At 38.3% G+C, this 26,902-nt stretch overlaps 1 protein-coding gene and 1 non-coding gene across 2 annotated transcripts in view; both read left to right on the top strand.

The window, feature by feature from the left end:
- Window positions 1-11,320: 11,320 nt before the first annotated feature.
- The window catches only part of IARS1 (isoleucyl-tRNA synthetase 1), an 86,332-nt gene continuing 70,750 nt past the window's right edge, over window positions 11,321-26,902 (top strand). Inside the window, exons 1-7 of the mRNA XM_058166436.1 lie at window positions 11,321-11,460; window positions 13,506-13,631; window positions 13,870-14,026; window positions 15,435-15,554; window positions 16,196-16,278; window positions 19,377-19,494; window positions 23,682-23,829. Coding sequence (XP_058022419.1) covers window positions 13,513-13,631; window positions 13,870-14,026; window positions 15,435-15,554; window positions 16,196-16,278; window positions 19,377-19,494; window positions 23,682-23,829 — 745 coding nt within the window. The 5' untranslated portion in view covers window positions 11,321-11,460; window positions 13,506-13,512. The remainder of the gene's footprint in view (window positions 11,461-13,505; window positions 13,632-13,869; window positions 14,027-15,434; window positions 15,555-16,195; window positions 16,279-19,376; window positions 19,495-23,681; window positions 23,830-26,902) is intronic.
- On the top strand, window positions 12,145-12,278 carry LOC131193791 (small nucleolar RNA SNORA84). Its single transcript, XR_009154041.1, has one exon. It is a non-coding gene; the product is annotated as a small nucleolar RNA SNORA84 (small nucleolar RNA).

Below are 26,902 nucleotides of genomic sequence, written 5' to 3'. Positions count from 1 at the left end.
CTGCAGCCTCCGGATGCCCTTCAAGGAAGCCCCATGTAGAGAGCGCAGTAATCCAGGCGAGACGTCACAGGGCGTGAGTGACCGTGCAAAGGGCCTCCCGGTCCAGAAAGGCGAACTGGCGCACCAGGCGAACCTGGTAGAACGCTCTCCTGGAGACGGCCGTCAAATGATCTTCTAGAGACAGCCGCTCATCCAGGAGGACGCTGTTGCGCACCCTCTCCATCGGGGCCAATGACTCGCCACCGATGGTCAGCCGCGGATTTAGCTGACTGTACCGGGATGCCGCATCCACAGCCACTCTGTCTTGGAGGGATTGAGCTTGAGCCTGTTTCTCCCCATCCAGACCAGACGGCCTCCAGGCACCGGGACAGCACTTGATAACCGTTGGGGTGGTCCGGTGTGGAAAAGTACAGCTGGGTGTCATCCGCGTACAGCTGGTACCTCACACGAACCCACTGATGATCTCACCCAGCGGCTTCATGTAGATGTTGAACAGAAGGCGAGAGGATCGATCCCCGCGGCACCCCACAAGTGAGGGGCCTCGGGGCCGACCTCTGCCCCCTGTCAACATCGACTGCGACCGGTCGGAGAGATAGGAGGAGAACCACCGATAAACGGTGCCTCCCACTCCCAATCCTCCAACCGCGCAGCAGGATACCATGGTCGATGGTATCGAAAGCCGCTGAGAGGTCTAATAGGACCAGGGCAGAGGAACAACCCCTATCCCTGGCCCTCCAGAGATCATCCACCAACGCGACCAAAGCCGCTCCGTGCTGTAACCGGGCCGGAAACCGACTGAACGGGTCTAGATAGACAGTTTCATCCAGGTGTAAGGGAAACTGATATGCCACCATACTCTCAACAACCTTCGCCGCGAAGGTTGAGACCGGACGATAATTACCTAAAACAGCCGGGTCCAGGGAAGGCTTTGAGGAGGGGCCTCACCACCGCCTCTTTCAAGGCGGCCGGAAAGACACCTCCACCAAAGAAGCGCCAGAATCGCCTGAGCCAGCCTCGGTCACCTCCTGCGTGGCCAGCACCAACCAGGAGGGGCACGGGTCCAGTAAACATGTGGTGGCATTCAGCCTCCCCAACAACCTGTCCATGTCCTCGGAGCAACAGGGTCAAACTCATCCCATAAAATGTCACCAAGACCACCCTCAGCCGCCTCACCAGATCACCGCAATCTTGGTCCAAACCATCCCGGTTGAACGATTTTATCGTATAGATAACCGTTAAACTCCTCAGCACGTCCCTGCAGCGGGTCATCCCGCTCCCCTGGTGTAGGAGGGAGCGGGTCACCCAAACAGGGCGGCTGGGCGGTTATCTGCCGATGCAATGAGGGAGGAGGCGAGCTACGCCGCTTCCTCAATGCCACTAGGTAAGTCCTAGTATAGGACTTCACTAGTGTCCGATCAGCTTCTGAACGGCTAGACCTCCAGGAACTCTCTAGGCGCCTTCTCCGCGCTCATCCTCTCAGCTCCTCGGAGAACCAAGGAGCCGGTTGGGACCTGCGCCGGGTCAGAGGCCGCAAAGGCACGACACGGTCTAAGGCCCCGCCGCGCCCGTTCCCAGGCCGCAACAAGTTCCTCAACCGAGCCGTGAGCCAGACCTCAGGAAATGGCCCAAGCTCCGTCCGGAACCCATCCGGGTCCATCAGGCGCCTGGGACGGAACCAACGTATCGGCTCCGTCTCCCTGCGGTGGTGAATGGCGGTCAGAAAGTCCAGGCGAAGAAGAGAGTGATCTGACCATGACAAAGGTTCAATGACTATTTCCTTTAAGTCCAGATCTCTCAACCACTGACCAGAGACAAAAATCAGGTCCAGAGTGCCACCCCCAATGTGAGTAGGGCCATCAACTACTTGGGTCAGGTCCAAGGCCGTCATGGAAGCCATGAACTCCCGAGCTGCCGCCGATGACGAGCCGGAAGATGGCAAGTTAAAGTCCCCCATGACTAAAAGTCTGGGGGTCTCAACTGCCACCCCAGCCAGCACCTCCAGGAGCTCGGGCAGGGCGGCTGTCACGCAGCAAGGAGCCAGGTACGTGACCAGCAAGCCCATCTGACACCTATGACCCCACCTCACAAAGAGGGATTCACACCCAGCAATCTGAGGTACAGTGGTCTCCCTCGGCTCTAGACTCTCCTTAATAACAACCGCCACCCCACCACCCCTACCCTGTATAATATCCTACAACCATAAACATTTCATTAAAAACACAAACATCTAAAATTTTGCAAACCGTATAACATTATGTGATACAGCTTGGCTTTTCCAAAACATGCATTCATATTAATCTCTTTAGAGATGCTGCTACAACTTTCTGCTTCTTGAAATAACAGCAGCTAATATTCTCAGCAGCTTTTGTCAGGAAGCAGGAATTGTATTCTCCCTAGGAGGCATATTAACATACAGCAATTCGCAGTAGATGTGAGCGGGTGAAGAGAACTTTCAGCATTATGGCGGTGGTGTGGGATCCTTTTGTAATGCTGAGTGAGTGCTAGGCTACCAGAATAGAGCAAACATAGTGAAGTATTTCAAACACTGCACATTTGCTATCAAGGCAAGTATCCTTCAGTAGGCAAAAGTATGATAATTAGCTGTATTATCACAACTACTCAGTGCATTTGGGAGTTATATTAAATTTAAAATTCTGCAACACGTGTTCATAAAATGAAACTATTTGTATAATTGTATAATTTGATGGTTAGATAAGATAGTTTTGAACTATATTACTTGAAAGTGTTTCTGGAAATGTATGAACTTCTTTTTAAAATTGGTAGGTTCTAGGAAAAAACATACAGTAATAATAATTCTGCCTATAATTTGTATAGAATGTGAAAATTATTATTAAAATTATTAAACCAATTAATTCTACACATCTACAGAAATTTTAAAAACTGTAAAATTTAAGTGCTAGATATTTGTCAGAAAGGAAAAAAATGCTTGAAAACACTGCAATTCAATACCAAACTGAAATGAATATAAAATGTGCATACCAATTGTACTCTTTTTGGGGGGAGGTTAAGCAATATTACAGTATATAAAGGAAGAAAAAAGATTGAGAAATATTGCCTACAGTTGTTAGAGGCAGGCAAAAGACCTCAGGAAATATAGTTTACCCAGTAGTGGGATTCAAATCCCGGTGCTACTGGTTTGCTCGTGGGCGTGCTTGCGAGCGCAGGCAACACTTCTGCGTAGGTGCAGAGATAGCTAGGCGTGTGGGGAGAGCCTCCTGCCGCAGCCACTACTAGTTTGCCCGATCTGGGGCGAACCGCTAGCAACCTACCACTGGTTTACACCTAGGTTTTTACTAAACTCCCTAAGCTGTTCTGATCTTACAAATTGATTCCTTTTTCAGGTTCACCATAACTTTCTTGTACAGTATGTTTCTCTTAATATAACCAAAGTGGGAGACACATGGATGATCTTAGAAAACAACTATACAATAAATACAAACTTACATTTTATATTATTACCCAATAGATATAAACTTAAGGTAAACCTCTCAAAACTCGATTGCAGAAAATACTTCAGCAACAGAGTGGTCAATGCCTGGAATGCACTACCTAACTCTGTGGTTTCATCCCCAAGCCCCCATAACTTTAACCTTAGACTGTCTACTGTTGACCTCACCCCATTCCTAAGAGGTCTGTAAGGGGCATGCATAAGCGCATCAACGTGCCTACTGTCCCTGTCCTACTGTCCCCATTTATTTGTATCCTTTTCCTGTATTCATAATCATGTTTATCTTATATCTGTTATCTTATTCACGCTTGACAAATAAATAAATTTAAAAAAACCTAAATTCTTTTGATACACATTCATTTCTTCTATAGGCTTTAAGCAATTGTTCCCATTTTCTCTGTCACAAATTATGTGAAAAAGTATATTTTATTGAACATTACAACATATTTCAGTATATTTGATTTTCATTTCAACTCCATGATAAAGGAAATATAACTGCACCACTTAATTTTTATAATCCATTGTGTAATTTAAACAAACATAGAAGCAAATTTTGCATGTAGGAAAGGTAAGTACAGCCCTGCATTTATATCACTACCTCAAATATTTAAAATTTGAATCTGGTGTGCCAGATCAGAGGCAAATGATTAGAACGTTGTTGGAATGGATCCAGGAGGAATCTGTCTATTAAAACCTCAGGAATTTTGTTCGATTTTCTGTTCGTTGTTGAAATGCGTATTCTATTGTACCTAAATCAAAACAGCTCTCTGAGGCTTTAGAAAGAAGGCTAGAGAGACTTACGAGTCTGGGAAGGGATTTAAAAAGACCATCAAACAATTGTATATCATTGATTCTACTGCCTGGAAGATCACCCACAAGTGCAGAAGATTTGTAACTATTGCCAACTCTCACTTATCAGGTATAGCTAATTCAGCCCAAGGGCAGAACGCAAAATGCTGAAAGAAGAATCCCAGAATTTCATTATGTCACCTATTAAGTAGCTCTCACCAGTAATCATATCAAAGTGCCCGAGTCTACTATGGATAAGAAGCCGCACAAATTAAATATACGTAGGAGGTGTGTCAAGATGAAACCTTTGATGACCATAAAGAATATCAAGGCAAGATTAAAGTGCCCATCAACACTTAGGCAGAGACCAGGACTTGTGGAATGATGTTCTCTGGCCAGATAAGACAAAGGTATAGTTATTTGGCCACAGTACCAGAAGACCTGTTTGGTGAAAACCAAAGATAGTATTTCATCAGAAGAGCTTGATACCAAATGTAAGGCATGGTGGTGGAAATAATATGGTTTGAGTTGCTTGGCTGCATCAGGATCTGGGCACCTTACCATGGAAGAATCCACAATGAATTCCTCATTGTACCAGAGGATGCTTGAGGATAATGTGATACCATCTATCAGAAGATTGAAGTTCAACTGAAGATTGAAATTTACAGACCTGGTAATGTGACAATGATGCCAAACATTCTAGTAAATCTGATGGTGAGATAGGTGGCATATAAATTTAATAAATAGATGTATAAATACACACATAACTGGGTAGTATACAGAAATTTCACATTAATCTTAATTATACAGTCACATCAAAGAAAAAATAACCAAGAACAGATAAAAGATGCTTGTTTTCCTTTGCATATCATACAACTATTATCTTTCATCAAATTTATTACTTTCCTCTTTCTTTTAGTTTCACAAACATAGAGCAAGTTACTTTTTCTTTCGCTGCATTTAATAAGTCATGCTCTAGCATAGGGGTGTCAAACTCGTGGCCTGTGGGCCAGATGCGTCACGTGCTTGCCACGCCCACGTCTGGTTTAGTGAAGGGGTGAAAAGTTGCGCTACGTTGTGACGATGCTGTGATGACCCGAGTTTGACACCCCTGCTCTAGCATGACTTTTTTTAAATTCCATCTTTCCATTGATTAGAGATTTTAACTTGCAACAAATAGTGTCTGTATGCATAGAATAAAAACGGATTCTTACTGAGCTTGTGGCCTAATGACCAACATTTTTCAAAACTGCCAGGAGCTACCCTCCTACATTAGTCTGGAATGCTACAATTGCCATGTCTATGTTTGGTAACTTACTAAAGCTGTTGGACAGCATTACTTGGTCTGTAGTGTGGATGTTTGGATGGTTCAGGGGCTGGGAATTTGTGGTGGGTGGGTGGGTGTTTGGGAATTGTTATGTGTGTTGGCCTGGTCTTTGGGTGTTATGTAAATTTCATTGTATGGGTATACTATGTACAATGACAATAAAGTTATAATAATAATAAATGGCAAACAGATAACAAATTTAGCCTTCAAAAGACTAGAGAGAAAAATATTTAGTCAAAGTTTAATAATTTTCCTCTGAAAATATTGCCCTCTGCTGGTTTTTCTTTTTTCTTTAGAACAGACATATTTTAATAAGTCTTATGTTGCAGAATGGCTTCAGGTTTAATCAGTTTTATTGGAAGGTGACAAAATACTTTAATGAAATTTTTGAAACTGCTAAATTAATGAACTTTCTAGTAATACTAACATCCTTTCTCCTGTGTTTTGATTTATTTACATTAAAGTACCTCTATATTTCACTTATGCTCTAAAGTGCTACTGTAGGTAGTCCTTAGTTATGATGACAATTGGGACTGAGAACTCCATTACTAAGCAACATAATTGTAAAGTGTGGTCACATGACTGCATCGTGTAGCAATTCCAGGAAGATCAGTTGCTATTGTTAAACAGGGACCATGCAGATAATTAAGCAAAAACTTCATGTGATTGCAACTTCCAAAACTCTGGTCATGTTGCCTGGATTGCTATCACATGACCAAGGGGACACTGTATCAGCTGGAACTCTGAGGATTCTAACTAACCCTAACCCTAACCAGGTGTATTGAGTAGCAAGGAAGATGCTAATTATCTCATTGTAGATAATACTTTTCTGTGAATTCAAAGAGAGAAATTTCATTGGAAGATTCTCGATCGTAGGTCTGAACTGAGTAAATGGAAGATTCAGAAGAGGCAAGCTGCATTCTTATTTCAAATGGGTTTGTACAGATTTTTTTCAATGGTGTCTTGATAATAATTATATTTATTATAGGTACTAATGGGGAAATGCAATGAATATAGATCAATTACTCAACAGTGTCATAAAATTGGGTTAATCCATAGAAATGACAAAGATAGACTTTCTGTAGGATGATCTGTTCTGAACCTAGTCCTTCAGATCTTCCAAAGATGTATCAATCACTCCTGTAATTACATCTATCCACCTTATTGACTGTCCTCTTCTTTTTCCTTTTATCTTTTCCAGCACTAGCACCTTGACCAGAAAAACTAGGGTTTGCAAAAGACGGGTGTCAAACTCATGGCCTGCGGGCCGGATACGTCACGTGCTGGCCCCGCCCCCACCCAGTTTAGGGAAGGGGGGAAAGTCCTGATATTTCACGTGACGCCACTGTGATGACATGAGTTTGACACCCTGGCATAAGGCATGTGAAGTATGATAATTTGAGCCTGGTCATTTGTGCCTTGAGTGAGAACTTTGGGTTGACTTGTTTGATGATCTATCTGTTTTCTTAGTTAGATTACTCATGTGAATGTTATTTAAACAATGAAAAATAATGGGCTCAAAAATGGCATTGTTTTCAGGAGCCAGAGCCCTGGTGGCGCAGTAGTTAGAATACAGTATTGCAGGCAAACTCTGCCCACAGCTTGGAGTTCGATCCTGACAGGATTCAAGGTTGATTCAGCCTCCCATGCTTCTGAGATTAGTAAAATGAGGACCCAGATTGTTGGAGGCAATATATGTTGTCATTGTAAACCTCCTAGTGCTGTAAAGCATTATGGGGCTGTATGTAAGTCTAAATGCTATAGCTAGTCTGTCTTAATCTCTCCACTCACACTTATAAATCCCTCCCACAGAGGCACCACTGTACTCTTTATCAGAAAGAGTCTGGAAATTAGATTTGGAAGGCCTTTTCTGTAACAAAGCAGCTTTCAACATTTTCCAAAAACTTAATGTTTCCTGCTGTGTCCTTACAGTCATATATCTATGGATCTAAATTATATAGCCCTGTGCAAAATGTTAAGAATAGAGTAGAATAGAATTCTTTATTGGCCAAGTGTTATTGGACACACAAGGAATTTGTCTTGGTGCATATGCTCTCAGTGTACGTATAAGAAAAGATACATTCGACAAGAATCATAAGGTACAACACTTAATGATAGTTATAGGGTACAAATAAGCCATCAAATCATATTAGGAAACAGTCAATATAAATCATAAGGATACAAGCAACAAGGATAAAGTCATACAGTCATAAGTGGGAGGAGATGGGTGATAGGAATGATGAGAAGATTAATAGTAGTGTAGACTTAGTAAATAGTTTGACAGTGTTGAGGGAATTATTTGTTTAGCAGAGTGATGGCATTCAGGAAAAAACTGTTCTTGTGTCTAGTTGTTCTGGTGTGCAGTGCTCTATAGCGTCATTTTGAGGGTAGGAGTTGAAACAGTTTATGTCCAGGATGCGAGGGGTCTGTAAATATTTTCACAGCCCTCTTTTTGACTTGTGCAATATACAGGTCCTCAATGGAAGGCAAGTTGGTAGTAATTGTTTTTTCTACAGTTCTAATTATCCTCTGAAGTCTGTGTCTGTCTTGTTGGGTTGCAGAACCAAACCAGACAGTTATAGAGGTGCAGTTGACAGACTCAATAATTCCTCTGTAGAACTGGATCAGCAGCTCCTTGGGCAGTTTGAGCTTTCTGAGTTGGCACAGAAAGAACATTCTTTCTTGTGCTTTTTTGATGACATTTTTGATGTTAGGTGTCCATTTTAGATCTTGCAATATGGTAGAACCTAGAAATTTTGAAGGTCTCTACTATTGATATTGTGTTGTCTAGTATTGTAAGACGTGGAAGTATGGGAGGGTTTCTCCTAAAGTCTAGCACCATTTCTACTGTTTTGAGCGTGTTCAGTTCTAGATTGTTCTGGTCACACCACGAGGCTAGTTGTTCAACCTCCATCTGTATGCAGATTCATCATTGTCTCGAATGAGACCGGTAACTGTTGTGTCATCTGTGAACTTCAGTATTTTAACAGATGGATTGTTTGGGATGCAATCATTGGTATATAGAGAGAAGAGAAATAAGTCCCTTTATTTATCAATTAGAAAGTGGAGAATCAAATATATGCCTTCCATCCCCATCTCCTACTGAGAAATGTCTTCAAACTGGTTGAATCAAAAGTACGCATCGCCATGAAAGACTGCTTATGCTATTTTATTTTGTACATTATCTATACTGTATCTCAAGATACATGGACTGCATGAATCACAAGCAAAGAAGTTGTTTCAGGGTTGCATTCCTCATGATTTAATTTTCTGCTGCTTGCAGGAAGAAGTTAACAATGACTAAAATGTGTGACTGCTTGCTTCATATTCAATGACTCCTCTTGTTTTTATTACATCACTGCTTTCACAGTTCACTTACATACCTGACATTTTTAAGTACATTGCCAACTTCTCTTGAGATTACTCTTCTGAGATCTTAGATATATTTATTTTTAACCACTTATAAGCCAAGAAGTATCCTCTCTTTTAATCTGTGGTAGAACTGGTTCCAGTTCTACCACAGATTAAAACAAGCAAAACTTGCATCAAAAAATTAAATTTAGCATGGTACATTTTGCACCATTGACTTGGGAGGTATAGTAATTAAGGTATAGTCTTGAGTATCATATTAAGCAGCAAACTGATCTTGAAGAAAGGGAGCATGGAGCACTTGAGTACACTTCCATAGCACCTTACAGAAGTTGCATCTTTTCCTGCAGCAGCTTAGGAAAAGCCAAATTTAATATATATCTGCTGATAGGTGTATGTTTGTGCCAAACGCTCCATCTCACCATTAAAATGTTAAATCATGCCCATCTCTATTAATCACCCTTTCGCCATTCCTTGAAGAAGGCATTTTTTTTTTAGTAAAAACCCTCGTATTTGAATTGTGATGATAGCATTTGAAACAAAAATATTTTAGAAGAGCTAAATATTTTGAAAATATTGCAAATGGAAATAATTCTATTATTTCAAGACTTCCTTGTCCTGAAATGAGGAATGATGATCAGGAAGTGCTGAGATAAATAAGTGTACAGCAGGCAAATAATATAGTCAAATGTTAACACTTAAGATGAGTGACAATAGCACATAGCAACTCTTCAGAACACACCCTCTACTGGTAGTTCCATGTATGTGCAACCACACAGGGGAAAAATGCTCTAATGGTGATAATAGACACACATCCAGTAATGCAGTTTACTGTTAAATGTTTTAATATGTCACCTAATCCTGATAAAATAAATTTTTAGAACACTCAGCAGAGGTGTAGTGCAGGGAGGGAAATATAAGTTCTGAAGTTTATTTTGTAACAACGCCAAGTGCCAACTTAAGTTACAGACTGTTTGCTCCAGCAAGTAAAGTAAAATTATTGTAAAGAAATCAGGAAAAGGTAGCAAATATATCCAGCAAAAGCATGGTTTAAAGGATGTCAGGTGAATTATAAAAATAAGAAGAGCTAGATTTATTTTTTATTTGACAAGGTTCTTCAAGTACTTCATGCTGATAGTTAAATTATCTGCAATATTGTTTGCATTCCCAGTCAAGTGTTATATTCCAGGAGAGATGATTTCCCCCCCTCCCAAACCTCAGTACAGTACAGTACAGAAACAAATTGAGCTTTTATGGTTAGAAGTAAACACTGACACTAAGTAAAGGTAACACTGAATCATAAAGTAGTTCAACTACATTTTTGTCTGTGTCTTGCGCAAGAGAAGCTTGTTTGGCTACTTTGATTCAAGATAGTATGCTAGCCTAAAACTGGGTTAGTTGAAACAAACTATAGTTAAGAACCCTAGATTAGTGTGTGATGCAATGAACTTCTTTACCCAAGTAATTACACCAAAGGAAAGACAAAAATTGTGTTCTTTTCACTTCATCTGATGGTAGTTGAAACAAAAGGGTTTTGTTTTGAATAGCTAAATGTTTTGAAAATTGGTACAAAGGAAAATGCAGTCTCCCAGTATGTTGATCATTTCTATATGGCAGACTCCTTAATGTTATTTTTCTTTCCCGGATTATGTTTTATTGTGGAAATTGGAATAACATCTGAATACCCAACAGAAAATTGACACCTTATACAAGTAGTCCTTGACTTATCACCACAAATGAACCTTAAATTTCAGTTAAGTGAACTTTGTCCCATTTTACGACCTTTCTTGCCACAGTTAAATGAATCACTTCACTTGTTAAGTTAGTAACAAGGATGTTAAGTGAATGTGGATTTCCCATTCACTTTGCTTGTCAGGTCACAAAAAGGGACCATGTCACCCTGGAACACCGCCACTAGCAATATGCCAAATATTGCCAAATATCTGAATTTCTATCACGTGACCGCCCGGATGCTATAAGGTAAGTGTGAAAAACGGTCATAGGTCACTTTTTTCAGTGCAGTGGTAACCTCAAGCGGTCAGTAAACGAACTGTTGTAAGTCGAGGCTTCTCTGGCCAGGTGCAAATACAATTATTTTTCCCCCCCCTCTCTTGGAGGGATTTGGGATACATCTCAGAATTTAAGAGTTATCCCTGGAGCACTAGTAATCGGGATTGTGGAATGATTGTAACCGAACGTTCGGAATGTCTCCTGGTTCCATTCGCCACATTCTACGCCGCTAACGCCTCCCCCCCCCCCAGTCCGCGCATCCTCTTCAACGCCAACCGGTTTTCCGCGGGCGAGTAAAACGGAAGGAGCGGCCGACGCCTTTAGGTACCCAATCCGGGCCCGCCTTGTTCGCAGCCTATGGATGGGAGAGATCGGAGCAGCCGCGAGTGGATAGGCGGTGGATTTCTTTTTCGACTTCCTGTCATGCTTTCGCTTGCTCTGGAGTTGCATCATTTCTAGCCGGTCGCGGAGCTGCAGCTGCTGGGCCTAGAAGCAGGTGATACGATCAGGGTCTTACTGGAGGAACGTTTGGGGGAAGCAGAAAGAGAGGAGTGGGCGTGCGCGGGGAAAAGGGGCGGCGGCGGTTTTCTTTATTTTGTGTCGTCTGCTAGGAAAAACCCGTTGTCGAAAGGTAGAACTGCTGATGAGGATTGTGATTGTGGATTGTAGAAAAATTCGAACACTCCGTCATACAGTTTTGAAGACCTCACCCCATTCCTAAGAGGTCTGTAAGGGGCGTGCATAAGTGCACCCGCGTGCTTACCGTCCCTGTCCTAATATTCCTTTTTTTACTTACTCTTTTCACGTATCCAAATTATGCTTATGCTTTTATCTGTTATCTCGTATATGATTGATAAATAAATAAATAATAAAATAAAATAAAATAAAAAGCTGAAACGTCATTCCTTCTTGATAATCCAATACAGCGATAACCTTCGGCTGTCTTCAATCGACTCCTAATTCTATAGCCGTGCTGATTGCAAATTGTGGGGATTAAATTCTGACGCATCAGATCGGGCAAAAAGTTGGCACAAGGGTTAAATGGATACATGGGCACCCAGGCTCATCCACGCCCATGCATAAAATGTCAAGTTAAATGTGCCGCTAAAATGCATGCAAAATAGTTGCCTTGCAACTATTGTATTGCATTGTGTTAATATTTATTGTGTTTAAAATACGTGCCCTGTGGTTCCTGAATGCTGTTGTCTCAGTGCAGTGTTTCAGTTGGTAGAAATGGGCCAAAAATAAATACTCTGGCATATGCATGGAGTCTGATATTTTAGCAGCCTCCATAGCCCGGTCATTGTTACATTGCTTTCCTGCTACAGGTGCAGTTCTTTACTGCAGCAAGAATTAGTGAATCACTTAAGAGCGATGCCTGTGTGTGTTTGGTTTTTTGCTTTTTTTTCAGGAGGGGAAAAAACATCCTTTCAGTAAGCAAAATGGGGATATTTGAGACCAAACCAGTATATCTAAAAATTATAATGAAGGGGTGCGGTGGGAAGAATATCTGCATCGTGTTTGCTTTGGTGAGCAGTGCTAAAGCCCAAATATGCAAGTGTGCTTTGGCGTGCCAAATGATTGCCTCTGTTTGGTCTTTCTCTTCCTGATAAAACAGGAAATGTCCATTGCTGGTTTGTGATACGGTTGGCATTCAGCTTAAATCCTTGGGTTATTTGTTTTCTGAGAAGTTGGAATATGAAGTCAGCATTTGGCTTTTGCTTCCGATTTCTGGCAAGTGACAGGCTTGGAATTCTAGTTTGTATGACCTAATTTTTTTTTTTAAAACATAAGTGCTTAAGATTTCCTGGTTTTATTTAGCACTGAAATGTACAGCTGATGCCTGGATTTGTTTTTATTACTGGGGGAGGCATTATGTAGAAGTGGATGGACCTAGCTAATTTTCAGCATGTGCTGTCATACTAAAAACTGGTGAACAGCTTGAGCATTCATTTGTGGGGAAACCTATGGCAGCAACCTATCTGAACATGTTGTTGCTAAATGGTAGCAACACATGAGGGTGGAGTTCTAGCGCTTCATACAATCATTAGATGGGCAGAGCATTGCGTGTAGGTTGCGTTCCTAGACAAGCCAAGTTGGAGTGACATGCCGCATGCGACAGTACACTTGTTCATTCATAACAAGTACAGATTCTGAATGGAATGGTGCATATTTACAATGAATAATGCTGGCTTTGTATTACAGTACATGCAAATAGATTGTCAGCAGAGTCCTTGTAACATACAACCAGCAGTCTTGTCTTAAATACGCATGCTTTTTTGCTTATAATATTTAATAACTGCTAGCGTATATTAGCTCATTTTGTCCACTTTAGGAATTACAGTCCTAAACATTAAGGAGAAAGATAATTGAGCAAATAGTCAATAATTAATTCCATATATAGTAGGACTCATTTCTGACTAGACATGTTCCGTGATACAGCAGTTTTAAATACACATCTGAATTATTGTCAATTTACTTGACATGCAGAAATTATATAATGATATTTTAACTTTTTGAGTATTGCTTTGTTTCGGGTAGGAAGAGGATGATTCAGCAAGTCCCAGAGAACATAAACTTTCCAGAGGAAGAAGAGAAAATACTGCAGCTTTGGAACACACTTAATTGCTTTCAAGAATGTCTCAAGCAGTCAAAAAATAGACCTAGGTAAGAAACTACATTCCCAGGATTTGCATAATTCTTATAAACAGATGACAGTTATTATCCTTATTCATTGATCTTTTCTTTGGAAGCTTGATATTTCAATTGTGTGGTACAATATCTCTCTCTCTTCCTCCCTCCCTCTGTAGGTGTCTGCCTGCTTGTCTGCCTGCCCTCTAATTAAAAACCAAAAATGTGAAGGATGTTGTGCTTTTAAATTCTATGCAATTTTTTTGTTTCTTAGGTTTACCTTCTATGATGGTCCTCCATTTGCCACAGGGCTTCCGCATTATGGCCACATACTTGCAGGAACCATTAAAGACATAGTAACTAGATTTGCTCATCAGAGTGGGTTTCACGTTGACAGAAGATTTGGCTGGGATTGCCATGGTTTGCCTGTGGTATGTTTAACATCTTTGTTTCTATATATTATTATTTTGGTTATCCGCTGTCAACCGATTCAAGCTTTGCAACTGCACCAATAGAGATCACTGATCCGAGTTGCTTTCATCACAAAAAAGGGTGACTTAATTGCTTTGATGTCAGTTCAATCTATAAAAATAGCAAAGGCAACCCAACAAACTGGAGCCAGTTCAATCAGAGTTCAAGTCTTCATTCAAGTAATAATTTTGTAGGTTGGAGAAAATAAATCCTTTATTTAATAAATAAATAAATAAATAAATCCTTTATTATTTAAAGGACTTCTTTGGAATTTGTTTACAATTAGTGCTTCAATCTGTGTCTCGAAGGCTCAGCTACATCCAGTGCTTCATAATTGGGCTTTTATGACTTTGTGGAGTTGTTGGTGCTCTCTGAGCTTGTTTGCTTGTAGACATTTAATTATTACCCTGTTTCCCCCAAAATAAGACATCCCTTGATAATAAGCCCAATTGGCCTTGTGAGCGCATGGCAATAAGGCCAAGCATTTATTTCAGAGTTCAAAAAAAATATAAGGCAGGGTCTTATTTTCAGGGAAACACGGTAGACTGGGTAACATTTTTCAGTGCTTTTGTGACCTTAATATTCCTTTACATTATCCTCCTATCCACCATGCCTAGGTGTTACTATCTATGCCTGAGACTTTACTTACATACATATATATACACACACAGACACCATTGTGACAAAGGCCCAAGTAGTGATTACTAAACACAATTCAATCCTCAACAAACTTATTTTATTAAAACAGCTGAGAATTAATTCATTCTCAGCTTAGTCCAAAACAAAATTCTTAATAACCAGTCCATCGGCCTTATCACAAACCTTTGATGTCTTTGGCAACCTGCCAAAGGCTTTTCTTGGCAAAAACCCCACAAAGTTCAAGAGATGCTGACAAGAAGCGCAGAAATCAGCGTTGCTTTTCTACAAAGAACCTAATGGCTCGTTGCTGCTCTTTTAAGCCTTATGAGAGTGGCCAATCATCTTCTGGCCTTACTCCCGAGTTGTCCTTTTTTCTTTAGCTGCTCTTGCCTTCTGGCAGCTCTTTGCATGTGTGCACTAGGAACAGGCTCCTCTCTGCCTCTCTGCTGTCCACCTCTGGAGGCTCCGGATCTGTGCATTGCTCCCAGATGGCCCTGGTCCCATTCTGCCTTGGATGCAGAACCCTCGTCTGGGCCTTCCCCTGACTCCAGGACTGGCCCATTGTCCTCCCCAGCCTCCTCACTGTCTGACTCAGTCGCCAGGTCTGCGGGCTGCTAGTGGAAATTGAGTTTATTAGTGTTACAGTATACAAGTCTATCAGATGTACCTTCTCCAGCTCTATTAATTCTGTCTGTGTCTGTCTTGTCTATCTGCTTTTGATTTCCTTAGGAGTATGAAATTGACAAAGCACTAGGCATCAAAGGACCAGAAGATGTTGCAAAAATGGGGATTGCAGAATATAATCGCAACTGTCGAGGAATTGTGATGAGATATTCCCAAGAATGGAGAGTAAGTAAGAAAAAAATATTGCTGTTTGTTCTGTTTATTGCAGATTTCCCCCCCTATTCTTTACCCTATTTTAGATATTCATTAGCTAATTCAAGAAGCATGGCTTAAGATGGATGGATTGTTAATGTTGAATAGGAGATAGTTCTCCCTGCTTTCAAAAGTGGCTAACTGTAAGCTGCTAAATTTTAAACATTGTACAGGCACGCGCGCGCACACACACACACACACGCACGCACACAAACACACAGAAACCACAAACCTCTGGTTGCATAGAATTGTCCAGTTGTTACAAATCCATGTTCTGTTTCATTGAGGTCTGATTGTTGGGTATTAATTATTATGGCATCAGAATGCTATGTGCAATAGTTTCAGTGGGATAAGAGTATTGGGCACCATTCTGTTCCTCTGTCAAGAATTATGTTGCAATATAGCACAATTCTACAAACACTGCATACCATCTGAATTTATTTTTTTAACATTTCAAAACAAAGTTGTTACTGAAAATATTTTTATTTTACCACCAAAGAAAATTGGTCTTCCCCTTTTTCTTTAACAGAAAAAATAATAATAATAATTAACCATACATGCTGCTTCCATGTTATGTTGAGCTGTGATGTATGTTGTATTTAATGTCTTTTCAGACCAGTGTTACAAGACTTGGGCGGTGGATTGATTTTGACAATGATTATAAAACTCTTTATCCAGAATTCATGGAGTCTGTCTGGTAGGTATACTTTAAGTTCTTGAACTGTTTATGTTGTATTTATGTGCCTTTTAAAGCCAAATTCCTCCATCAACTATGTTCTGGGTCTGGCTATGTTGCTTGATGGCTTTTCCTTTAAGGGGGAATAATATTAGCAGAAGAGTCTAATTCAAATGAGGACCCAGATTGTTGGGGGCAATAAGAGTTGACTTTGTATATAGTATACAAATGGATGATGGCTATTGCTTAACACAGTGTAAGCCGCCCTGAGTCTTCGGAGAAGGGCGGGATATAAATTCAAATTAAAAAAAAATGTTGTTGGTCATTACCTATAAAGCCCTATATGGCATAGGGCCAGCTTACGTATGGAACCAGCTTTGCCCCATTATATCAGTCCGTCCCACTCGTTCAGGCAGGGAAGGCATGCTACAGACCCTGTCAGTCAGAGAATTCAGACTGGCAGGGTCAAGGAAGAGGACCTTTTCTGCCGTTGCCCCTGCTTTGTAGAACATCTTGCCCTCAGATAATGAGGAAAGCCCCAAATCTCCTGGCCTTCTGTAAAAGGGTCAAAACTTGGCTTTGTAGCCTTGCCTGGGGGGGACACAGGGGCCGCACACTCATGGGGTTGCTTGTCCCCATGCGAGGGACAAACAACCCCTTGCCTGCATTAACCACCCAGTCTCCTCATCTTGGATATCTCTATCTCTTGCAATTTTATAATGTTATTTTACCCTTTGAAATTTTTAATCTTAAATTATTCAGTTTTCAATGTTTTATTGTATTGATTAAATTGTGCAATTCCCAGAGCCTCTCTGTGTGGGAGTTGGCTAGTTAAATTTAATATATAAAAAAACAAATACATTGCCGTATTTGTAAATTGAAACAAGGCAGTGGCAAACTTCCAAAAATGCTGCCAAGAAAACTGCAGGGATAGGCATAAATATCTATATCTCTCTCGCGCGTGCGCGTGCATGTGTGTCTCTGTGTGTGTGTTTGTTTGTGTGTGTGTGTCTGGGTCCCTTTGAGTCTTTGTTGATTCCTGCTGCCTGCCTGGACAAGTCCCTTTTTAGCAAGATAATTGGAAATGGTTTGCCTTTGCTTCATTCCTAGGACAGTGTCTGGTTCAGATTCACCAACCTGTCTTGGGCCTAAGATAGAACTAGAGGTCACAGTTTCCTAATTTCTAGCCTGGTGCTTTAATTACACTAAACTAGCTCACATGTCTCTTTGTCAGAGTTATGCAAAACTCAAGCTTGCTTTTGCAAATCTGACTGTATTCTGGTATTGTTATAAGTATATACCGTATTACAAATGTTAAAATAATTGAAAAAGTTGGTGTGGAATTTCATATTCTTGTACTTGGAGAAAATTCCACAAGAGGGACTAGTTGATTTAAATTCATGCGTTGCTAAGGGTTAAGTCTGTGAGTGTCCTATAATATTATGCCTTTATTTTCATCCGAGTAGCCATTTATTCTTTGGAAAAGGGACATAAAATCACCTTCATATTTCATAAATGCATATTGGACTATGCTGATTATATTGCTTTGGAATGGTAATTTACTGCTGCAGAGTGTGATTAACAAAATATAAAACAGGTAAGTGTGCTTTTAGGGGGCAGCATTTTAAATGCAAATAGCATTAAACAGTAGGAAGGTTATCATTATCTGGATTATAACAGGCATGGAAAGGGGATTTAATTTCTCCCGCTATGGTCCTAAGGGGGAAAAAAATTCCGATGAAACACAATTTGAGTTTGTAGGATCTCTATTTTTGGGAGCATTACACTTGGAGAAGAAATAGTCAAATTACCTTTCTATGACTGGCAGTCATCATCATCATTATCAGCTCTGTGTAATTATATAAAATTTGAATAATAAATGCAAAGAAAGGTTTAATGCTAAAAGTGGTTTATGCAGATTCTATTTTCATTTTATGTGTGCCAGCAATAAAAGCCACATTTCCAGCTTACCTCACATAGTTTTATTATAAGAGTGAAATGAAAGTTCAGATATGGATGGCAGAGCAATTCTGCAAAGGGATGTAATAGGACTCATGTTGTGGTATGAAGAAAATTGAAATAGGCATGGACTTGACAACACTTTTATCCAAGCTACAGATTTAGTTCAGAAGAATTTGGAAAAGCTTTTACGTTTCAAAACAACAATGGTGTTTTTTCTTAAGATAACAGAACTGACATTAAAAACAAAGTCCTTTCTAACCATCGCAGAAGTCATGTCATTGTAAGATGAGAAATGTTGCTGTGATATCTTGATCATAGCATTTGTACTTTCATTTAAGGTATTTCAGAATTAAGATATTAAACTTTATATTCAGTACTATTTTTTCTTCAAAAATTCTGGGTAATTACAATTAAGTTGGGATGAAAATTTTTTAGCATATGTTTGTTTTATTTTTAACTATACCTTGTGCTCGTTCCGGGAAGTCGGGGAGGGGTTGCGAAGGAGGGGAGGAGGGGAAATTTTGTAAAACTTTTTGAATAAAAAAAAAAAAAAATTCTGGGTAGCATACATAACACACCGTTTCCCTTCAGCTTTTCCTCATAAGAATCTTGTGAAATCATTTGTGCTGAGAGAATGGCTTGTTCCAAATTAACAACCAAACATGACCAACTGACCAAACTGGCATACAAGACATTTATAAGCTAAGGAGAATAGGACAAGAAAATCCTGCTGATGGTGTTACTTAGTCTGGTAATGAAATGTTCGGAAACTAAGTTGAAACAAACTGGGAGAGCCTACCACTGCTATAATCTAGAGCAGGGGTGTCAAACTGGCGGCCCATGGGCCATATGCATCTCATGCAGACCACGCCCACCCCAGTTCTGCAAAGGGGAAAAACATTGCAATATGTCATGTGATGGCAATGTGACGCCGCGAGTTTGACGCCCATGCTCTAGAGAGTTTTCATTGCTGATCTGGATGGACATGAACCTGTTGTTTCCTCATTCCTAGTCCAATGCCTTCTCTACTATGCCAGCCTGGCTACTTTTTCTTGGAAGAGTTTATGAATTTGCCTTTTGTATGTTCTTTATTATTTCTTTTAAGCTGACAAGTTTTGTTCTATTTTTGAATTCTTCAATTATGTTGTTTTTTGTAGGTGGGTTTTCAAACAGCTATATGACAAAGGATTGGTATACCGAGGAGTTAAAGTTATGCCCTTCTCAACTGCATGTAATACACCCCTTTCCAACTTTGAGTCTCACCAGAATTATAAGGTACAGTGCTTTATATTTTGGATGGAACTGTATAGTGGCAAAGTCACATATACGTTTCAAAATATTAAATAGCCTCGTAAGGATAGAGAATATATTCATTCTTATTTAACAGACTTGTGAAATAGTTTTAACAGTTTCCTCTTTTAGAATAGAATAGAATAGAATAGAATTTTTTATTGGCCAAGTGTGATTGGACATACAAGGAATTTGTCTTGGTGCATATGCTGTCAGTGTACATAAAAGAAAAGATACGTTCATCAAGAATAAAAGATACAACACATAAGATAGCCATATGGTACAAATAAGCAATCAGGAAGCATTACAAGTGACAACTGACTCTCATTGTTTGAAAGTACTTCAACATACAACCTTTAGACCTTTGATGTCTAGGCTTAAGAGAGCTAATGTTGATAAACCATCAGGGCTCTCCTGGTGGGTAAGCAGTAGCGAAGAAGAAAATTTCAATAGTTTAATCTAAGGTAAGATGTGATTTTAGATTCTGAACCAGGGTCTGCCAATTGTGTGGTGACCTAAAGACTATTTCAAACTATTCCAACTATTCATTTGATAAAAAGCCTTTATATTTTTGCATATTCTAAATTCTGGTTTCTTAATAAATTGCTTTTATTTGTTTTGTTTATTATGTCATATCTGTTGGGGTTTTATTGTGATTTTGAGAACCTTTAATTAAAAGTATTGCTAGCAGTCTTGTGTGTGAGAACCATTGCGGCTATGGCAACTCCATTGTGCCTGACTTTTTTTTAAAAAAATGAATGGGAATACAGGTATGGCATATTCAAATCAAAATGCCAATGTTTAGCTACACCTTTATTTAAAACAATGCCTTGGGGTTCCTTACCGACTCCAGAGGCCTTGTTAGAGAACATTATTAAAGTGCTGCAGTCCAGTGATTTGTTTAGAAGTATGCCTATTCATTTATGAAGAAAGAAAGATAAATATAAGGTGAACAGAAAGAGTATAACAAGCGAAAACAGGTGCTAGGAAACAAGCTTTACAACTGTGGTTGTGAGAAGCTACCTGTCATGACAGCCATTTTGTGAATCCTCACAGTCGCTGTAAATATCTGCCTTTCTTCACATGGAAGTTGTGTGCAAATATTCATAATATGCATATCTGGAACTTCAAGGACTGATTGTAAGCATTAATCATTCAGTTCTGTCATATCTTCAAATCGTCATCGAACAAGTGGTCAGTAAGTGAGGACTATGTACCGACCAAACATTTTTTAATATAAGATTTCCTGTGAACTGTTCCTATATGACTCAAGTGTTTGAACTGAATATCTTAAAACATTTTTTTTTCCAATTAATTTTGGGAGGAAAAAAGAATTTTTTTATTTGCTTAAAAAAGATGCTCAACATCTCCTTCTGACATACCCATCTGCAGCCTCTGGAAGGCTTTTCTTGTAATAACTGGAGAACAGGCTGAGTCCAGCTAATTCAGCAAGTCCTGGAGGGAAAGAAAAAAAAAAGGGGGGGGGAGAAAGGGCTCACCTGATTGCTGCCAGGTTTTTCTTCCGTGAAATAGCAAAATGAGTTATTCAATAAGCTTGTGATGTCTTTGACCTTCCTAATTTTTTTTTTTTGTTTTGTTTTGTTTACATTTATACCCCGCCCTTCTCCGAAGACTCAGGGCGGCTTACAATGTATATATGAGTTATTCAATGCCTTCTTGGTTTCCCCCCTCCCCAAAAATGGCTTTTGTTGCAATACAATGTGCACAAATGACTATTGTCTTATTTTGACACACTCTGTGTTCTTGAAAACTGGTTTATTTTGGAAGGAGACATGCAAAGAGAAAAATACTGTAGTTGATAGATATTGCTGCAAAAGTGGCATTTATTGTGCAGTAGGCCCAACAAATGCTCAACTATACTTGGTGTTTCCTAAATCAATCAAGGGTGCTGGCAGTTTACAGCATTGCTGAGAAGCGCTTGCAATTGGAAATCATATAATAACCAGAAAAGTGTGGTTGTTGATTTTGCTTTGAGTTCACAGAAACCTCTTAAAGAAATTCTCAACTCTGCCATGAATAGCTTCAGCTTCAAATAAAAGTTACTTAAAGTTAACATATGGAGAGCTAGTTTGGTATAGTGGTTAAGGTACGAGTCTAGAAACTAGGAGATATAGGCATAAAAGCTGGCTGAGTGACTTTGGGGCTAGTCAGTCTCTCTCATCCCAACTCACCTCACAGGGTTGTTGTTGAGAAAATAGGAGGAAGGAGGAGTATTAGGTATATTCACTACCTTGAATTAGTTATAAAAATCAAGGCGAGATTAAAATATGTATATCCAGAATCAGAAAGAATCAGCAGGATGACTAAATTCAAAGGCAAAAAGGACTTCTTCATTTTTTTAAAGTGTAGAAGAAGGCATTTTGGTAACAGCTGCTGACGCGCCTACTTTTCAAAAACCATTGCAAATGCAGAAGTTGAAGCCATGATGTAACTTGCTTGCCCTTCCCTTAATGTCATTTGTGAATATGATGCTTATCCCTTGTTTGGTAAATGTTTTTAAAAAGCCATGGTTTGTTGCAACCAAATGCATTTACCTTAGATATTTTTTATTTTTTTATTATTAAATTTATTTTCTGTCTATCTCACGGTCCAATGTGATTCTGAGCAGCCAGCCTGATAACAGCAGCTTGCAAGCCTGAGAAAAGTCACAGCTGCTTAAAGGAGTTGCAGACAAGTGATAAATTTACATTTTGCATGCAATGAAACATTTTTGCCTTTGTAAAGCTCCAGTACTTATATTTTGGCCACAGTTAAAATCTGATAAAAATGATAGAAATGCTGGACAAATTTGGATTTTTAGCCAAATGTTTTTTCCTCTGCCAATTTTACTTGTTGGCAGATTTTAGTTTGAAGAATTTTGAATTATTGTAATTAAATAAATATTAAATTATCAATACTAGACAATACAGTATCAACAGTAGAAACCTTCAATTTCTAGGTTCTACCATATCGCAAGATCTAAAATGGACAGCTAACATCAAAAACGTCATCAAAAAAGCACAACAAAGAATGTTCTTTTTGCACCAACTCAGAAAGCTCAAACTGCCCAAGGAGCTACTGATCCTGTCTGGTTTGGTTCTGCAACCCAACAAGACAGACACAGACTTCAGAGGATAATTAGAACTGCAGAAAAAACAATTGCTACTAACCTGCCTTCCATTGAGGACCTGTATACTGCATGAATCAAAAAGAGGGCTGTGAAAATATTTATAGATCCCTCACATCCTGGATATAAACTGTTTCAACTCCTACCCTCAAAATATTGCTATAGAGCACTGCACATCAGAACAACTAGACACAAGAACAGTTTCTTCCCGAATGCCATCATTCTGCTAAACAAATAATTCCCTCAACACTTTCAAACTATTTACTAAATCTACACTTCTATTAAGATTGCAAATATTACTATTCTAGCTAATCTTGTGGCAAGAAATAGGAAAGGAGTATTAGTTAATTCTTTTGTTGATCTATTAAGGGATTTATGAGATAAAAAACCTGGTGGATTTACAGCTCAAGTTGTGCATTTAAAAATAAAAAAAAAACGTGTGAAAGAAATGTATTAGAAAACATAGACCACCCTCAAAACAAGAATTTGGGGTTTTATTAGATCTTGGTATATGGCATCTATATTCGTTTTGAGGTGCTTATATGCTTTCTTGACATTTTAGGATTTCAGAAAATGTTTTCCAAACCTCAATTCTAATTGCTAGGGACTCTGCAATAGAAGAAATTATTTACATAATTATTTGAAGAATAGTGGATCAGTTTTTGATTAAGGGTTAAACACAACAATTGTTTGTAAAATCATAGGATTTTAAAACTGCATTAAGATTTCTTGGGTTTATGTTGTAGATCAGATTTAACTTAAATTATTATTTTTGCTTCCAATTTGAAAATTCTGTCAATATTTAGATAATTAACATGGAAGGTTTTTATTTTACCACAGGGCCATCAGTTTAATGCACTTTTAAAAACTTTGTTTGCCTTTGATGTGATTCATGAATAGTCATAAATAATGACTATAATTATATGGTATAATAATGAAATATTATTGGTTGTAACAATACTATTTCTTGATTATTTCTGTAAGTGTAAAATAACTTAATTTTTTTTCTGTTTGACTTCACCTTTCCCAAATTTTTATATTGAAGGATGTTCAAGATCCCTCAGTTATTGTCACTTTTCCATTGGAAGATGATGAAAGTATATCTCTTGTTGCTTGGACAACAACTCCATGGACTCTGCCTAGCAATTTAGCCCTGTGTGTTAATCCAGATTTGCAGTATGTGAAAGTGAAAGGCAAGTGTAAAACATGAGATGGCATATAATTACTGGTTTCTTCTAGTACATGCAAATGATTTTTTTATTTGAAAAAATATCCTACTTAGTTCAATGGATGTTGCTCATCTAATAAGAGTATATAAGATTCTAGATACTGTATTAAGGACAGTAATTTAATTTAATCCAGTCATGTGGAATTTTGAAATATCTTGCATTTAAAATCCACAAGATAGTTGTTTCAAGTTTGAAATTGATTGTTCCAACCTTAACCAGTATTCCGATGCTATGCTGACTATTCTGGAAGTGTTTTAAACTAGAAATGGCCCTTTTTCTAATTTGATTCCGGTATTTCAAGCTTAAAATATGGTTGTTTTGAGCTTGGAACACCTGGAATGATTGGAACAGTCAGTATTGCTAAATGTTTTTCATTCTTTCTTCCACGGGTAGCTGTATTCCATGAATGACTTGTTCCTGTTTGGCAGGAGGACAGTACATGAACAAAGTCAAAGCTGATTGACTTTGCACATTTGTTTTGTCATCTTCATTTAACACCCTTTCTCCCAGGAACCTCTAGCTGATGTCATAATAAACCTTATGAAAAGTAGAAAATTAGTAATAGTTATATTAAGTGGTTTCCTTCCACATCTTCTGATTAACCTGTACATGATGATTCAAATGGCATTGTAATGACATCAAGATGACTATTTGTAGGAAGCAAACAACTTTGACTTCTTGTCAAGTACAGTTGTTTTTTTGTCGTGAGCGAAAAATTGAACAGCCGCTACTCAACATTTTCCTTTGCTAAATCCTGTAATTCATTTTTAGAGGTAATTTCATTTTAAGTACTTGGAAATTATGGATCAGGAATAAGCAAAATAGAATTACCTCCCATAATCGGATTTAGAATGCATATAATTGAGTCTAGACTGGTAAGGATGGTAAGGATACTTTTGAATTTGCAAAAATGAGAAAAGGTGTTAGATATTTGAGGAGCAATGTTTGTATTATAGAAATTTAAAGCATTTTACTTTTAAGCTTTCTCATATTGGCTAAGCTTAAGGCCAATCTCCTGTTCTTTTATCCTTGGAGGATATACCACCAATTTCTACAGGTGAAAACCCCTAATCAACCTTGACTGATCTTGAAAGCTAAGCAGAGTCCCGTCTGGTTAATACTTGGATGGGTGACCACCAGAGGGCCAGAAGAAGATTTCTAAAAATATTTCAGAGGCAACATAGCAAATCACTTCTCTCCTTTTGCCAGTTATTGGATGAAAGGAAACTAAGAATATAGTAAAACATTCTCAGCAAATAATTATTTTTTAAATAATTAAAAAAATGTTCAGTTCTCAGATCATCTGTTATCTGTGCTTTCTTGAGTTTACATCTAAAATTCTCTTACAATTTTTTATTTTTTTTTAAAACAAACATAAACAGTACATTTTTTCTGACTAGAGAGTTAACCAAGTCAAAATTTACAGCTTATAAGTACTTCCCAAATATAATTTATATATTTCAATTTCTGCCATAATATTCTTTTTTTCCTACTTTTTTATTTATCATCTCTACTTAATATTTAATTTATAATCAATATTACCATCTGCCCTAACCTCCAATCTTAATCTTATTTCATTTCATTATCTTATTTCATTATCTTATTTCTCCATTTATCACATATATTTAACCCTTTAATTTAAACAGTCATTTTCACCCTTAGTTTCTACTTTTTTTTATTATAGCTTGATATTTCACATTTATCTCTTAATGTTAATTATTTTCTATGGTGGACCAATTTATCATTTTCCTATTAATCATTTTACCATTTTACCTAAAATAATATATTTATTCAGTTTTGTTTTTCATACCACCTTTTTCAGATACAAACATTATTTTAATTTCTTAATCATTTTCTTTTTCTTAATTTCTATTACTATCTTATTCAATTTCAATTTCATTTTCAGTTCCATATCTTAATCCCTTCTAAATATATAATAAGATCATATTAACCTTTCTACCATTCTTTTTGTATTTCACAATTTACATCATAATTCAGTTTTTACAATACTGATATTAATACAATTCATTTGATTCTATATATAGCATATTTCCTTTCCCCCTTTCCCTTGTTTTTCTCCATTCTACCATTTGTATTTACACAATATATTTTGTATTACAATCACAAATATTAATAATAATACAGTTCACTTACAACTATAGGTATATATCATATTACCCTTCCTCCTTTCCATTAATTACTCCTTTTAACCATTTTCTCTTGGTCCATCCAGCAATCCACCTCTTAAAATTTTCCTCCCTTTATCCCATTCTCTCATTTTTTTTCTTTTTATAATTATTCTCTCTTTTCTTCTGTCTCCTTCCTTTGACTTTTAAATTCTTTACTCGTCTAGTTTGTCCTAAGTTCCCATCTGATCTATTCCCGTTTTCTCCTCTCACTTTTCTTATTTTCCTACTGTTGATCATTAAGCTTTTTTGTGCTTAATCCTTTTCCCTTTTCTTTTCCCTTTTGCTTCGTCCTATCCTCTCTATTTTTGCCACTGTTAATCCCAGTGTAATCATTAAAAATATTTTCCTCTAGCCTTTTTCCTTCCTTTCCTTCCCTTAGTTTGCTTCATTTTTGTAGGTTGTTTCTTCCTATCCCTTCTCTTTTTTTCATTGTTACTCCCAATGTAATCATTTAATTTTTCATCATCAATGTCTTTATCTTCAGTGCTATTTTCTTGCTTCTCGTTCTTAGCCTCTTTTTCCAATTGAATATGTTCTGACACAATTTCTCATTTTCTATCAAGATTAAATGATACACGCATCATTTTCACCATCTCAATTAGTTTCTGCCACATTTTGATGTTCTGGTTTGTTTTTAATTCCAATTTACAGTTTTGTTATTTTCCTCCTCCTTTGATTGTCGAGATCAAACAGCTTAAAAGAAAATAAATCCTCCTTCTCGGGTCTCTTGTAGCTCAAGGTCACTGTAATTTTTTCTATGTTTCAAATTGTTTGTTGTAGTGCTTTTTTTTCGCCAGCAGATGTCTTTCTCCAATCCACAAGTTTCAAATCAACAAAGTCGCAAAATA

This window comes from Ahaetulla prasina, chromosome 2, assembly GCF_028640845.1.
Source record: "Ahaetulla prasina isolate Xishuangbanna chromosome 2, ASM2864084v1, whole genome shotgun sequence".
NCBI classification, from domain to species: domain Eukaryota; kingdom Metazoa; phylum Chordata; class Lepidosauria; order Squamata; family Colubridae; genus Ahaetulla; species Ahaetulla prasina.
This window is presented reverse-complemented; position numbering and strand designations above follow the sequence as displayed.